Here is a 14916-nt window from a genome sequence, read left to right as displayed (position 1 = left end):
TCTGGTCCCGTCACTTCATGGCAATTAGACAGGTAAACAGTGGAAACAGTGGCTGACTTTATTTTACTGGGCTCCAAAATCATTGCAGATGGTGATTGCAGCCATGGAATTAAAAGACGCTTACTCCTTGGAAGGAAAGTTATGAGCAACCTAGACAGCACATTAAAAAGCAGAGACACTAAAAAAAAAAAAATAATAATAAATAAATAAAAAGCAGAGACATTACTTTGTCAACAAAGGTCCGTCTAGTCAAGGCTATGGTTTCTCCAGTGGTCACGTATGAATGTGAGAGTTGTACTATAAAGAAAGCTGAGTGCCGAAGAATTGATGCTTTTGAACTATGGTGTTAGAGAACACTCTTGAGAGTCCCTTGGACTGCAAGGAGATCCAACCAGTCCATCCTAAAGGAGATCAGTCCTGGATGTTCACTGGAAGGACCGATGCTGAAGCTGAAACTCCAGTACTTTGGCCACCTGATGCAAAAAGCTGACTCATTTGAAAAGACCCTGATGTTGAGAAAGATTGAGGGCAGAAGGAGAAGGGGATGACAGAGGATGAGATGGTTAGATGGCATCACCAACTCAATGGACATGAGTTTGGGTAAACTCCAGGGTTGGTGTTGGACAGGGAGGCCTGGCATGCTGCAGTTCATGGGGTCACATAGAGTCGGACACGACTGAGCGACTGAAGTGAACTGAATCCAGTCTGCAGCAAAGAGAAACAGAAACTTACGAAACGACAGGTAGGAAACGTTTTATAGACTTAGTCAAACCTTACCCCTCCCCTCTTCAACTGGCTTTCATCCCTCATGTTCTCTAGATCACAGAAAGCTAACACAGTTAACTTTAAACAATTTTTATTACACAAAGGTTGTCACATAATTGGATATTTCTCTACTCTGTACACAATTGTTCTTACTCTCCACAGAAAGGCTGCTTCTTAACTTCTCATCTGGTGACAGCAAGCACTAAAATCCTGATTTTAACAGAATAGTAGTAAAAATGCCTCAGTGATTTAAGTTGAAAGCAGTACATTGGTACATGGCTCGTAAGCTCATTTATCAGGAATGTACAAATGTCTTTATTTAAAAATACAAAATAAATTATCTGTAGGCATGGACAATGACAGCAGTAAACCATTCTATATTGTCAACTGAAACCAGTAACTGATGGTTATAGTTACTTTCTTAAACATCAGCCAGCCTTTTCTTCAGTCATCTCCTTCAACTGACCTCTCCTGAAATTATTGGTAAGGAACACTGCCTTGAGCTTCCTCTCACAGTTCATTAATAATGGCAAAGCACTATTCTAGGAATTAGAACATGCCACCTCCCATACCACCTCCCATTCCACCCATGCCACCCATTCCAGGATCCTTCTCTTCTTTAGGAATTTCTGTGACTACAACTTCTGCTGTTGTTAAGAGAGAGGCCACTCCGGCAGCATCCAGTAATGCAGTTCTTACAACCTAGGGAAAAAGTTTTCATAAAATGTTACTTTTCCTTAGTTTAAAAAAAAAAAGAACAAGACAGCATTTTTAGACAGTGGTCAACTATTTACCTTAGTTGGATCAATGATTCCTTTTTCCACCATGTTCACAAAATCTCCAAGCATAGCATCATAACCAACTTCTGAAGAACTCTGCATAATTTTCTCAACTATCAATGATCCTTCAACACCTGCATTCTTAGCAATAGTCATTGCAGGAATTTTTAGTGTTTTTTTAATTATTTCTATACCTATAAAGAAAATACATTTTAGCAAATTGAGTTCTGTTCTTTCCTTTTTAAGTATTACAGCACAGTTCTACTTGTGAGAATAATGACATAGATAATTCCAACTGGGAGAACACCACAGGTCAAGTGATTCTGCCTGAGAGAGCTCTGACAACAGTGTTATTCTACTTCTGTTATTCTGGAAACTGCTTTGTGACTTCTTGTTCTATCAAGTGGGCAGCAACAATACAACTCTAACAACAGAAAGACTAAAATCAAGTTGCAAGTAAACTCATTTCTAAGGCAACTTCTTACCTGTTTTTTGATCTTCATTAGCTGGAGTTATTGCCTCCAAGGCTGGAATGCACCGAAGCAGGGCACAGCCCCCTCCCAAAACAATGCCTTCTTCAACGGCAGCTCTGGTGGCATTAAGGGCATCTGTAACTCTGTCCTTCTTTTCATTAACTTCCACATCACTTGTCCCACCAACCTAAAAATCAAAAAAGAATTCCAGTTAGTATGGCTTCTCCTAGTTTACTTGGGCTCAGAACCCAAGGAGCTTATTTACAACAATGAATCTTACCTTCAACACAGCAACACCATCTGAGAGTTTTGCCAGACGTTCATTCAGTTTTTCCTTTTCATATTCGCTAGTTGTGACGTCTAACTGCTCGATGATCTCTTGGATGCGCTTCTCAATCTGAGCCTTGTCCCCTTTTCCTTTCAAGAGCATGGCATCGTCTTTGGTCACAATGACCTCCCCAACTTTCCCTAGGTCATGAGGCTGAACATCTTCAAGATTTAGATTTAGTCCTTCTTCTCCAAATACCTATGAAAACATTTTTTAAAATGAACAAACTACAAAATAAAAAGAACAGATTACAGGCATTTTTCATTATACCAAGATCATTAACATATCCTACAAGTGTTTTGATAAGAAAAGCATCTTATAATACTGTTTCCTTGAAATCTGAAATTTCAAGACTATAGCTAGACCAAACAAAACTTGCACAGTCTTTCTTTACATTTCCACTTAACCCTCAATTAATACTAAATTTGAGAAACAAGTGAACTCAGAAAACTCATCTAAGGACATAGTTTTGGTGAAATCAAGACTAGACCCTAGGCCTAAACTCGTAAATCCTGCCTTTATCTATTTTAATACATTCCTGAAAACAAGACCACTCTTGGGCAAGACTCATGGCAAATTAAAGGGACCTTAGTGCTGTTTGACCCAAACTCTAACAGAAACACAGATCTGTGAAAATGTGAATTCTACCTATAAATTTCAGACCTGGATGTATAAATACCATTCAATAAACCAAAATCACATCTGTTTTACTTACCGCACCACCAGTAGCAATAGCCATGTCTTTAAGCTGGTTCTTTCTATTGTCACCAAAACCCGGAGCTTTGACTGCCACAACTTGAAGACCAACTTTTAGCCTGTTAAGAAGTTATTAATAAGATTTAAGTTTTATAATAATGCCAGTCTACTTCAAGTTCTAGTAACTAAGGTTACTTGGGAAACTGCACTTTCTGCTTACCTTCTCACCCTACGTTCCACTTGAAAACATGTTATAGACTGTGAAAATCAGAATTACTGTATGTTAAATTTGGGGATCATCTAATGAGCATTTACCCTTAACCATTTAATATTAGATTAAGTTGCTATTAAAGTCAGTTTGAGCAGGTTTTCTTTTCTAGTGAGGGACAGTTGATTTACAATACTATATATTTCAGGCAATTGACACATGACAAATTTTAAAGTTACAAGCTCCATTTATAGTCATTATGTATTACTGCTATATTTTGAGCAAGCAATTGTTTTTAATCCAATTCCTTTATAAACGTAAATACTGCTATCATTAAGCTTACCTTCATTTTAATCAGGTAATGAATATTTAGAATATATAATTTTTAAAATGCTCGTTTGAAACCAGATTGAAATGGAAGTAATATATAAACTTTAAAGACAGACCTGGTTTTATTAAGGAGCCAAATAAAAATAAGAAGGTTAAGCTCTGATAATATGCCAAGTAAACTGGAGATCCAACTTTACAGCAACCAGTAAAATGGCTCAATCAGAACTTTTCAGGCCTGTTATTTTTCTATTTCTGCTTCACATCCCACTATCTCTAGGGCTTTTCATAACCCCAAAAGCATATCCAGGCTATAAACATTACAGGATAAGTAAACTCATTTAGGTCAGGTCAAAATATGCAATTCTGTAATATATACCTGATAATTTCATTTGTGCATTTCCATTATAATAAAAATTGGAGAATCTCATTTCTGATACACCCCAGCTGTAGGAGTAGGAAGAACATGTGCTTTAAAAATGCCCTCCCTGATCAGGGAACTAAGATTCCACAGGCATCAAAAAAAAACACAACACCGAAACCCCCCCTTAAGAGTCTGTCTACAGCATTAACATTCTTGTCTTAAAGTAAAATGAAATACATTATAGATCTAAAAAATTAATAGACCCCAACCGGAGTACCAATTTCTCTATTTTAGACTATTCATTAACAAAATTTTTCCTTTAGAAGATTATGTAAAATGCCAACTGCTTAGACACTTAGAATGGCAGTTGTTTACCTCTTCTCATGAAAAACTGTAATTGTGAATATATCTTTTCCATAAATCTTTTTTGTAAAAAATACAAAAAGAAAAACTCAGCCATTTATCTTCAAACCAACTAAATACTTAGACTATCTTATAAAAAGGTACACAAAACATTAAGGACTCAGGGACCCTATTCAAAAAAGACAGAATCATAACTGGACTAAAGGTTCACGACACCCACCAGTATTATACAAACACAAGTGGTTCAAGGAGAATGTATAAAGATTTCAAACACCAATACAAATAATTGCCTTTCATCCAGAAATGTACACTAGATACCACTGCCTATTACCTATTCAAAACAAGGGTACTTAGAGCTTCTCCATCCACATCTTCAGCAATTATGACCAAGGGCTTCCGGTGAGCATTGGCAATTTCAAGAGCAGGAACAATGGACTGGACACTAGAAATCTTCTTTTCACTCAATAGAACATATGCATCTTGGAATTCACATTTCTGACCTGAAAAGCAAAGAACATTTCTCACCAACTTGAGGCTGTTCTGCTGAAAATAACTGCAGTTCATGCTTTTCTTTCTCATACACACACACGTTTGGAACACATGAATTTACTTTTGAGGTATGACACTGACAAATGCCCTTAGGGTGTCACATGTTAAACTACGCTTAAAAAAATATTCAGTTACCCATTTGCTCTTACCTTTTGATGTATTAATAAAGTATGGAGAAATATATCCTCTATCAAACTTCATGCCTTCAATAATTTCTAACTCATCATTCAGTGTTTTTCCATCCTATGAAAAGTCAAAGAATTTGTTATGTGAATTTCATTACACAAAGACTAGTTTCAAACCAATTAATAAGCAGTCCCCACTTCTCATAAGGAATTCAGACAGAAGTATGCAAGTATCCAGGGCATCCAACTCCACTTTTGCAAGAATATGTATCTGAACTAATTTTTTACAGCCAGAAGCCAGTACCATCTGCATCAGGATGAATTTACGACCAAAGGCACAGGTTAGTAACTCACACACACACAACAAGCACATCATTCTGCACAGGCGCCAGTGTTCCACGTGAAGGAATGAAACAGAACACACTTTTGGAAACATATGTAGATCAAATGTTTGTACTTGTGAAACTCAGATCATCAGACATCTGTTTCCATCTATCATTAAAAACAAAGGTACCTTTACTGTGATAACACCCTTTCTTCCAACTTTTTTCATGGCGTCAGAAATGATGTTGCCAATTTCTTTGTCTCCATTTGCAGAAATTGTAGCAACCTGAAATAAGCAAACTACTTTCAAATTAAAGGTAAGGCTATCTTCCTCAATCAACTCCCTTCCCTTTTCTCATTAACTTCCCAATCGACATATCCTTGGTGGGATGCTAGAGGCAGGGTGATGGTGGTGGTGAGACAGGCAGAGGGGATTTTAAAGCATAATTCTAATGAATAACTGGTCCCACTGCAATTTTTAAAAAATTTGATTATTTTATACATTATTTGTGAAAGAAACGAAATAAACACACAATTACTCTTCTAAACAAAAACAAAAAAGAGGGAATTCCCTTGTGGTCCAGTGGTTAAGACTTGGCGCTTTCACTGCAGGGGCCCAGGTTCCATCCCTGGTTGGGGAACTAGGATCCCACAAGCCAGGCAGGGTGGCAAAAAAAGAAAGAGGCTGATGACCCGGTGCCCTTTTTTCCCCTAGCAAATGTGGCAATATTAGAAAATGAAATTATTCATCTTTGATAAATGGCCAAATAATATTTTCCACACATATGAGTTTTTACACAGTCAAGCAGAACCAAAATGACAACTCATTAAGACTCAAATTATGGGGACTTCCTGGCGGTCCGGGGGTTAAGACACCATGTTCCACTGCAGACAGCACAGGTTCAATCCCTGGTAGGGGAATTTTTCAAATCTCTAGCAGTAAGAAAAATGCTTTGGAAAAAAAAAAGAAAGAAAAATGCTTCGAATGTTGGTGATTGGGTAATATTGTTATTCTGACACTGTTGTGGAATTAATTATAGGATAAAATCATGTTACTTTAAAAATCCATACCTGAGCAATCTCTTCGGGGGTTGTCACAGGTTTAGACTGCTTCTTAAGTTCAGCAATTACAGCATCAACAGCTAACATCACACCTGGTTCAAGAACATGTATTACAATGCTTATTCTCTCATGGCGCCATGCCAACTAAAGTTCTGATTCATGCTAAGTGTTTCAACGCCTTAGTGCTTCTGTACCAGGATGCTTCCTAACCACCCAGCTGGATGGCATGCACTGAAACACAAACTTTAATAAATGAAGTACCACAATGCCAAAATTATTTTTAAAAACTGCATTAAAAAAAAAGTGTACACTTTCAAGAATCTCACCATTCAACTCATTCTATGTAAATCTTTCCCAATTCAATCATTTCTTACAGGGTCATCTAGTACATTTCCCCTCCAGTGAAGGACACAAAGGACCAAAATGGATTACAGTCCCTTATATTCAACAAGTATAACTGTCAAGGATAAGGACTTTCTTGTGGTTATGCCCCTTCAAGTTTTTAACTGGCTGAAATTTCCTCATTTAATATGTAATTTATGAACAACCGCCTTTAACATTCAACATCACCACAATACGTATTTATTTATGAGAGCATGGTCTTTTCAACTGAGACCAGTGCTAGCTCTTTCCTTATTTTGAAAAATATTACTTCACAAAAATAACAGAGTGATTTGTAGTCAGAGTGACTTTCTTTGGGAAGTAACCCTTAATAACCTCAATTCATATGTGCCAAACTGCTTTTATTGCGACACATTCATTTGGATCTCAAACACTGAAATAGATGAAATGATACCTCATCCCATTTTTGGGATGCCTAACAAGTCAGTTTTCACAAATTATTCAGAGTATCTCCCTTTACTCTAACGTGCCTCCTAGTTTACATGTCCTACATGTGGATGGTAATACACCCCAGAAACACACAGGAGATCTTTAAATTGTGGCCTAACTCGCCCAAACAAGCAATAATAAACAAAATTCAGACCCATAACATAACATGTGCTGTTAAGAAGAAACTGCGTTATAAAAAATAAAAACCCTTTTATACCCTGGGTGACGTTTTCTTGCACTTACTGCTTTGGAAATACACAGTATGTGCTGCAGCTTACAATAACCTTGGTGTTGGGGAGAAGTGAGCCGGGGACAACCACACAGGGACGGGTAACTGGACACAGGGCCCAAGCATCTTGGTCACAGTCCCCGCTTTGCCACCAAGCACAATGCCCATCCCGTGGGCAGGAATTCAATCACTACTTAGGCATTTTTTTAAAAGAAGATTTAAAAAAATTTTTAGGCAACAGGAGAAACAAGAAAGTCAATTTTGATATAATTTAACAGATAACCTGACACAGTTCAAAACACTGGGGAGACAGTAGAGACACTCCTACCTCTCCTGATCTCCACGGGGTTAGCACCTTTGCTAATCTTCTCGAAGCCTTCCTTGGCGATAGAGCGGGCCAGTACAGTGGCGGTAGTGGTGCCATCCCCGGCCTCTTCGTTTGTGTTATTGGCAACATCTTGAACAAGTTTAGCGCCAATATTTTTATATTTATCTTTTAAATCAATAGACTTTGCAACAGTCACACCATCTTTTGTCACTTTGGGACTTCCCCAACTCTGTTCAATAATCACTGTCCTTCCCTATAATTGTAGAAGGAAAAAAACGACACAGATTCACACGCTAAGTACTATTTAGTTTAAAATAAAAAGAGCATTTTTCAGAATAGGCAATTATTTTAAAGCCTCAATGCAACATCTGACCATTTTTATCAGACATGCTGCATGAATCTCAAGGGCAAGTTCATCAGTGTTCTTACAGACAAAATGACTTTTTTACTGCCAGTGCATAACCTTGGACGAGATGTTATAAGAGATAAAATTTCTAGAGACTTAACCAACACTAATTTGGGAGATTATAATGAAATTCCAGGAGTCTCCACATAATTCATATTTAAGTTTTGTCCAGTACTTGCTATAATAATAATATGAAGACTTACTTTTGAACTTGTTTTAAAATTTAGTTTCTAAAATACCAACAGCAAGACAAAAACAGTGCAGCCTTCCTGAGGTGTTAAACATTACATCTTAAAATATGATGCAAACAGTACTGGTGGCTTGAACCAAAGCTGCTGCTTGTGAGGCATGCAAATGCCATTGCTTTATTCAGCTGGATCAGTTGATAATTGTACTGTCTTCAGCCTGAACGGAAGCATCTCTCCACCGAGTAGGACCCATGAAGAGGTCCCCTCAATTTACTTGTTACTCCTCATTCACCAATCTCTTCCTTAAATGAGACTTAAAAGCTCATACTTAAGATACTGTGGATGTTACATTCTTCCACCTATGCCTAGTACTAGCTACTGGGAAAGGATCCAAAATTTAACTCAAGCAGGTAAGGGAGATTAATTCTACCTTGAGTTGAATAATCCATCTTAAACTAGGAGTTACCACTTGATTACATCACACTTTGTACAAAATCGTTTCACAAATTTGGCACAAGCAGTTTATGAATACCTAAGAACTGTTTAATAGCTTGGCGTGTCATTCCTTAACAATACTATAAATTACAACAAAATAAGAATACCTTTGGCCCCATAGTAACGGCTACAGCATCGGCTAAAAGGTCTACACCTTGAAGCATTAAGGCTCGAGCATCTGCACCGAATTTTACATCTTTGGCATAAGCCCGAGTGAGATGAGGAGCCAGTGCCCTAGACACTGGCCTCATCCGGCGAAGGACTGCGGGTAAACGAAGCATTTCTGAAGGAGAAACAGACAGATCATCAGGATAACACCACCACTATCCGTAGGGTTACAACACAAATATGACACCCATGCAACAGAACGAGAAATATTAGAAGTGAGCTGCGCTGACGTCTGGCATCCACCATACCTGGGCCTCGGAACCCGCCACTGCCCCCACAACACCGGCTACTAGTGCAAGCTTTAAGAGGTCACCCCATGCCTGACCTACAGCAAATATGCACGCTCTTCTTCTTCGCCCCAGCTATTCAGTTTAGTCGGTCAGTCGTATCCGACTCTTTGCGACCCCATGAACCGCCCGCCGCACGCCAGGCCTCCCTGTCCATCACCAACTCCCGGAGTCCACCCCTACGCTAAAAACGAGTTAATATTTCACCGCTAAAATGGCCTTCAGAGCAAATCAGCTGCAAATGTCCCCTGGAAAACCAAGTCTACAGAAAAGGGGCAAGTTATAAACCCAAGTGACCAAGGGAAGGAAAATACTCCTGACGCTGCAAAAATCTGCTTACTAAAATGTGTGTTCATGTATCCACTCGGGGCTACTGTATCAGAGAAGCGGGCAAGGCCACGATGCTGGGGGCGGCGGCCGGGCCCACTCCCAGCGGCCCCACGTGTCTTTCCATCAGGACAGCCAAGCAAGGTCAAAGGTGGAGATGCCGTACCCCAGCAGTCCTCCGGGCCAAAACCCGTTCCCACGCGCTGCGACCACCCTCCCTGGCACCCTACACTCGACCACAAGCACAAGCGCCTTTCACCGGAGAATCGATGTGAATACACTCGCCCGACTCCGCGCACACTCGTGGGCAAGCCCTCCCTGCTGTGCCCGGCTGGGCGAGCGATCCACGCCGCACGTGACGGGCCCCCGCGTGCACCCACGAGGCCTGGCTTAGCGGGCCCGGGCCTGCGGCGCCCGGGAAAGCTCCTGCTCTCGCCCGCGGACCGGCTAGGCGCAGAGAGAAGGACGGCTCCAGGGTCCGAAACGCACGGGTGAGGCGGCGCGGAGCGGCCGCGTACCTGCGGGGCAGCAGCAAGACGTGCGGGCGACGAGACAGGCCGTCGGCGGCGAGTGAGGGACAGAGAGCAGGGCGCGCACGGCAATGAGCCCGTGTCCCCTCCCTCCGCCGCTCCCCCCGCCCCTCCGCAGCGCGCCTGCGGGCGGTGCCCAACCCCTTCCCGGCCGCCTGGGCCCTGCAATCTGCACGCTCCGCGCGCCAGTCCCGCCCCTCCCTACCCGCGCCGGGCCAGGCCAGCGGGTTCAGCCCTCTCTGGCCCGCTTAGGCTAGTTCCCGGGCTGCGCGCCGTTCCAGAACGTTCCGGAAAGAGCCTGGCTCTATGTGGGTCAAGGGTCAAACGCGTCATTTCCGGGAGGGGGGGCAAAGGGTTAGTACTTTCACCTATGCTGGCCGCCTAGAAAAGCCTAGAAAGAGCTGCTCTTCTCTTCCGCCTCCGGGCCCGCGCGTCAGTGGCCTGCGCAGAGCCCAGGAAACGAATAGGGGCGCGCACTGGTGCGGCCAGCCCCCTTTCGCGGGGAGGGGCTGGGCGGGAGCGAGCGCGCCTGCGCGGTGGGCAGCTTTTTCTCGCGTTCACGTGTCCGGAGGGTCCGACAGTAGGTCTCTCCTTTTGCCTGCGGCGTGAGTGCAGAGTGCGAACTGCGGCAGCCGGAGTCATGGTGAGTCCCGCGTGGGCTGAAGGCCGGCGGACCCGGGTTGGCCTGGGCTCATGGCGAGCCCGGGCGATTCCCTTTGGGCCTCGCGGGAGGAGTAGAGGTCAGAGACCCGCGCCCGCCTGGAGAGGCGAGACCCCGCGGACCCTTTCCTCCGAGTAGGGCTTTCTGCACGCGCGTGTGAGGCAGCGCGGGGTCAGGGGGCGGGAATCCCGACACACGCCTCCTGCGGGACCCTGGTGGGTGTGTAATGGTCTTGAAAAATGCGTGGCCACAGGCAGAGGACTTCAGTGTTTAATGACAATTTACAGAAAATCCTTGGAAGGATTGACCTTGGAAGAAACTAAGCTTGTCCTTGAAGCTCGTCTGCCTGCTGACCTGAGGAGCAACAACAGACCCCTAACACTCATAGGGAGTGGGAAATGAAACGCGGAATTTAGAACTGAACGTTCAGAGGTGTTTGCTTTGAATGGAAAATCTGAACATTGGCGTTATCTTTGAAAGCCACACGTGGCCTGTTTAGAATATATTGTGTTTCAAATCTAACGTTTTTCTCTCTAAAGGCAGGACAGGCATTCAGAAAGTTTCTTCCCCTCTTTGACCGAGTATTAGTTGAAAGAAGTGCAGCCGAAACTGTAACCAAAGGAGGCATTATGCTTCCAGAAAAATCACAAGGAAAAGTATTGCAAGCAACGGTGGTAGCTGTTGGATCAGGCTCTAAAGGAAAGGTAAATGCGGACTGAAATGGAACTCATTTTAATGTGAAATACGAGGGTGGGGAGGGGAGGGATCCTTGGTTATTTAAAAGATTACTCCCCAGTGGGTTCATAACTAATATGCTTTCAGCAAAAATGATTGTAGAAAAAAAAATCCCTTATTGTATATGATGGAGGGAGAGTTCCACGGCATTAAAATCAGTAGGTATAAATTTGAACTCTTAGTCTGACCTCTAACACACTGAAATTGCCCTAATCTTTTAATCCTAATCACTTTCTGTCTTGCATGTAAGACCTGGCCTTCCAGTTAGTCTACAACTGAGTGTCAACTGGAATATTGCATAAGTGCCTTGGGGTCATATATGTTCATTGCATTGTTCCAGGTCCCTCTAATAAAGTTCTAGCAAGGGGCTATCCTGGAGTTCGGAATAGGAAGATTTGGGGCACTCTACTTCAGTCCCTCTCCGTAAATCTGCTTTGGAGGAACAGAAATTGAATTGCAAAAGTAAATGAAGTATATGTTCCAAAGTCAGAAAATTAAGTTTTTACGTGTTGAAAGAAGTTAAACATGACCATTGTACATATGGTTTTAAAAACTGGTTTACCTCACTTGGTTGTGAAGTAACATATTACTTCAAGTATGTTAATATTTAACGATTGAAAAGCTTAAAGTTAGTTTTCCCAGTATAATTCTTTGACCCTTTAAACTGAAATCAGGTTTTAGTTGAAGCCTCTGTGTGTGCCTTATTTCAAAGTGTAACTCTGCAGTGATAATTTTTGAGTGAAGAACTATGACTGTATAAATTATACCACCTGACCGTCAAAGCCCTTTTTAAACATCTGATTCCAGTGTGCACAGTTGATTAATAATAAAAGCATAAATATTTGGTTTGATTAACTAAACATCTTTACTAATAAACATCCTTATTTTCTTAAGGGTGGAGAGATTCAGCCAGTTAGTGTGAAAGTTGGAGATAAAGTTCTTCTCCCAGAATATGGAGGCACCAAAGTAGTTCTAGACGACAAGGTGTGTAAACTTCATAATATTAAGGATAGGTTAAATATTTGCTATTAGTTTTCTTAACTAATGGTTTCTCTGTTTGCAGGATTATTTCTTATTTAGAGATGGTGACATTCTTGGGAAATATGTTGACTGAAATAAGTCACTATTGAAATGGCATCACTTGAAGCTGCCCATTCCACTGAAGTTCTGAAATCTTTCATCATGTAAATAATTTCCATGTTCCTCTTTTATAATAAACTAAGGATATCCAAGCTAATGACATCCAGTGTTTAAAATTTAGTTTCACTGTATTGGTATAAACATTTCCAAATAAAAATATAAATCAATGGTTAATTTTTATTTAGTGATTTAAGATGGTTCTTGGGCTTGCCTGGTGGCTCAGATGGTAAAGAATCTGCTCACAGTGCAGGGAACCCAGGTTCAATCCCTGAGTTGGTCGGTCCCCTGGACAAGGGAACGGCTACCCACACCAGTATTCTTGCCTGGAAAGTCCATGGACAGAGAAGCCTGACAGACTACAGTACGTGCGGTCGCAAAGAGTCAGACACGACTGAGCGACTGACACTTGCTTTAGGGTTCGTGGTTTATGTGGGACATATACAGGTAACCTGCAGAGAACTGGAAAATGAGGTTTTCAATCTTCATGTTGAGGCTAACTTTACTAAGTATATAGTTAATGCTGATTCAAAGCCATGGATTTTTACTAACATTCTAAAGGTGAAGACAAGTGGCAACATTCTGACTTCATATATATCAAACATTTAAGTATAGTTTTTCACTTACGCAAATCTAGTATTATGTCTTATTTCTTAAGTTATATTTTGAAAACCTTTGAACATTTTCACTACTACACAGTTCGGAAGAAATCCAAGGTAGGGTGTAATAGCTCACTGGCTGCGTACCTGTGTCCTCCAGGCTAGGCACCCAGTGACGGTTTAGCTGACACTTGAGCATTTTCTGGGTACTAGCTACTGTTGTAGGTACTTGGCATATATCACATGGCTTAATCGTTCAAGAACATATGAGTCAAGTACTAGCAGTCACGTCTTGCATATAAGGAAGGTGAGGCACAAAGGGGGTTAAGTAATAACAGGACACTGTGGCTCAGCTGGTGAAGAAGCCGCCTGCAATGCAGGAGACCTGGGTCCAATCCCTGGGTTGGGAAGCTCCCCTGGAGAAGGGAAAGGCTACCCACTCCAGTATTCTGGCCTGGAGAATTCCATGGACTGTATAGGCTATGGAGTTGCAGAGTCGGACACTGAGCAACTTTCACTTTCAGTCTACATTACATTTACATGCTGTCTAAACCGTTACGGCCTCTGCTATTTGTCAGCCCGTTCTAAGCACTTGATAGACATTTCAGATAACTGTGGAAAAGGGAAGGGGTACCTAAAAGTGTCTGACAATTAGGTTATCTAGTATACAATTTATTGATTTTAACAAAGAGGAAACAGAGAACTGGACAAATCACTTGATTTAGGAGCCAGGAGAATTAAGATTTGAACCCAAACAATCCTACACTGGAGTTGATTACCAACTCCTAATCTTGTCTGCCTCTCAGCTACCAGCTATTTTTGCCTCGCAGTCAAATTTATTCTCTAGTTTTGGTTGCTTATAAGCTAGCCTATGATAATGTCTTTTAAAAGTTGTATTCCATATCTGTCTTGTGGAATCAAAGTCTAGATTAAATTGTAAGTGATAACGGAATAATCTCAACTTTTGATAATATCCCCATCAATAAGATAGTATGTGTATTTACATTATATGTTAGTGACATTTTGCTGTATAAGGCTTTTTGTCATATTTAGGTTAAAAAAAGGAATGCGTTATTTTTACAGAACCCAACTGGGCCATCAGTTTCCTACTGTGTGCCAGGCACAGCTAATGTGCACTGCATGTTGTAACCCATAAGCACAGATTTGTTTTAGCAATGAGAGAACTCACAGAGGAAATGAAGAAACTTACTCAAGGCCATGTGGTTGGTAAACTGTAATAGGAATCCAGTCCAAGGTCTATGACTTTCCCATTCGTGATTGTTTTCCCAGGACCCAAGGAAATAAGTATGTTTTGAGATCTAAGATGAGTTTGCAAAACTTATCATTCCCTGAATTACTTGCTATCTTAGAATTTCAGGACTCTGTCCATAACCTAAATCAGAAGGATGGGAGGGTTCTTTTTGTGCCAGAGAAGTTGTCCTTGTCTAGCAGAACTGCTAAGAATCACTTTATAGATTGTGAGATTATATTAAAAGTTAAGAGGGAAAAGAATTTTGGCATGAGAAATTTGGGCCAAAAATCTGGGTATTGGGGATGTGGACCCATGTGTTTTAGAGAGGTACGTTGTCATTTACTTCTTGTTCAACAGGAAAATAGTAAGGAGAAAGGTAA

At 41.3% G+C, this 14916-nt stretch overlaps 2 protein-coding genes across 4 annotated transcripts in view; one reads left to right on the top strand and one right to left on the bottom strand.

Annotated features, from left to right (window-relative positions):
- Positions 1-839: 839 nt before the first annotated feature.
- Positions 840-10628, bottom strand: HSPD1 (heat shock protein family D (Hsp60) member 1). 3 transcript variants are annotated; one of them, XM_043444811.1, is made up of 12 exons: positions 10521-10628; positions 8948-9123; positions 7752-8004; positions 6373-6455; positions 5492-5587; positions 5002-5095; positions 4635-4803; positions 3061-3160; positions 2298-2543; positions 2030-2204; positions 1560-1738; positions 840-1467 (listed from the first exon to the last, which is right to left on the bottom strand). In XM_043444811.1, the coding sequence occupies exons 2-12, from the start codon at positions 9119-9121 to the stop codon at positions 1315-1317; spliced, it is 1722 nt and encodes a 573-aa protein (XP_043300746.1). In that variant the 5' UTR covers positions 9122-9123; positions 10521-10628; the 3' UTR covers positions 840-1314. The 3 variants fall into 3 exon arrangements, with proteins under 3 accessions (XP_043300746.1, XP_043300747.1, XP_043300745.1); XM_043444812.1 differs by lacking the exon at positions 10521-10628 and adding an exon at positions 10358-10481; XM_043444810.1 differs by lacking the exon at positions 10521-10628 and adding an exon at positions 10141-10284.
- HSPE1 (heat shock protein family E (Hsp10) member 1) overlaps positions 10512-14916 on the top strand; it is a 42409-nt gene continuing 38004 nt past the window's right edge. The window contains exons 1-4 of the mRNA XM_043444814.1: positions 10512-10795; positions 11353-11517; positions 12443-12532; positions 12612-12862. Coding sequence (XP_043300749.1) covers positions 10793-10795; positions 11353-11517; positions 12443-12532; positions 12612-12662 — 309 coding nt within the window. The 5' untranslated portion in view covers positions 10512-10792 and the 3' untranslated portion in view covers positions 12663-12862. Of the gene's footprint in view, positions 10796-11352; positions 11518-12442; positions 12533-12611 lie in introns of the transcript that reaches the window.

Source organism: Cervus canadensis, chromosome 24, assembly GCF_019320065.1.
Source record: "Cervus canadensis isolate Bull #8, Minnesota chromosome 24, ASM1932006v1, whole genome shotgun sequence".
NCBI lineage: Eukaryota > Metazoa > Chordata > Mammalia > Artiodactyla > Cervidae > Cervus > Cervus canadensis.
This window is presented reverse-complemented; position numbering and strand designations above follow the sequence as displayed.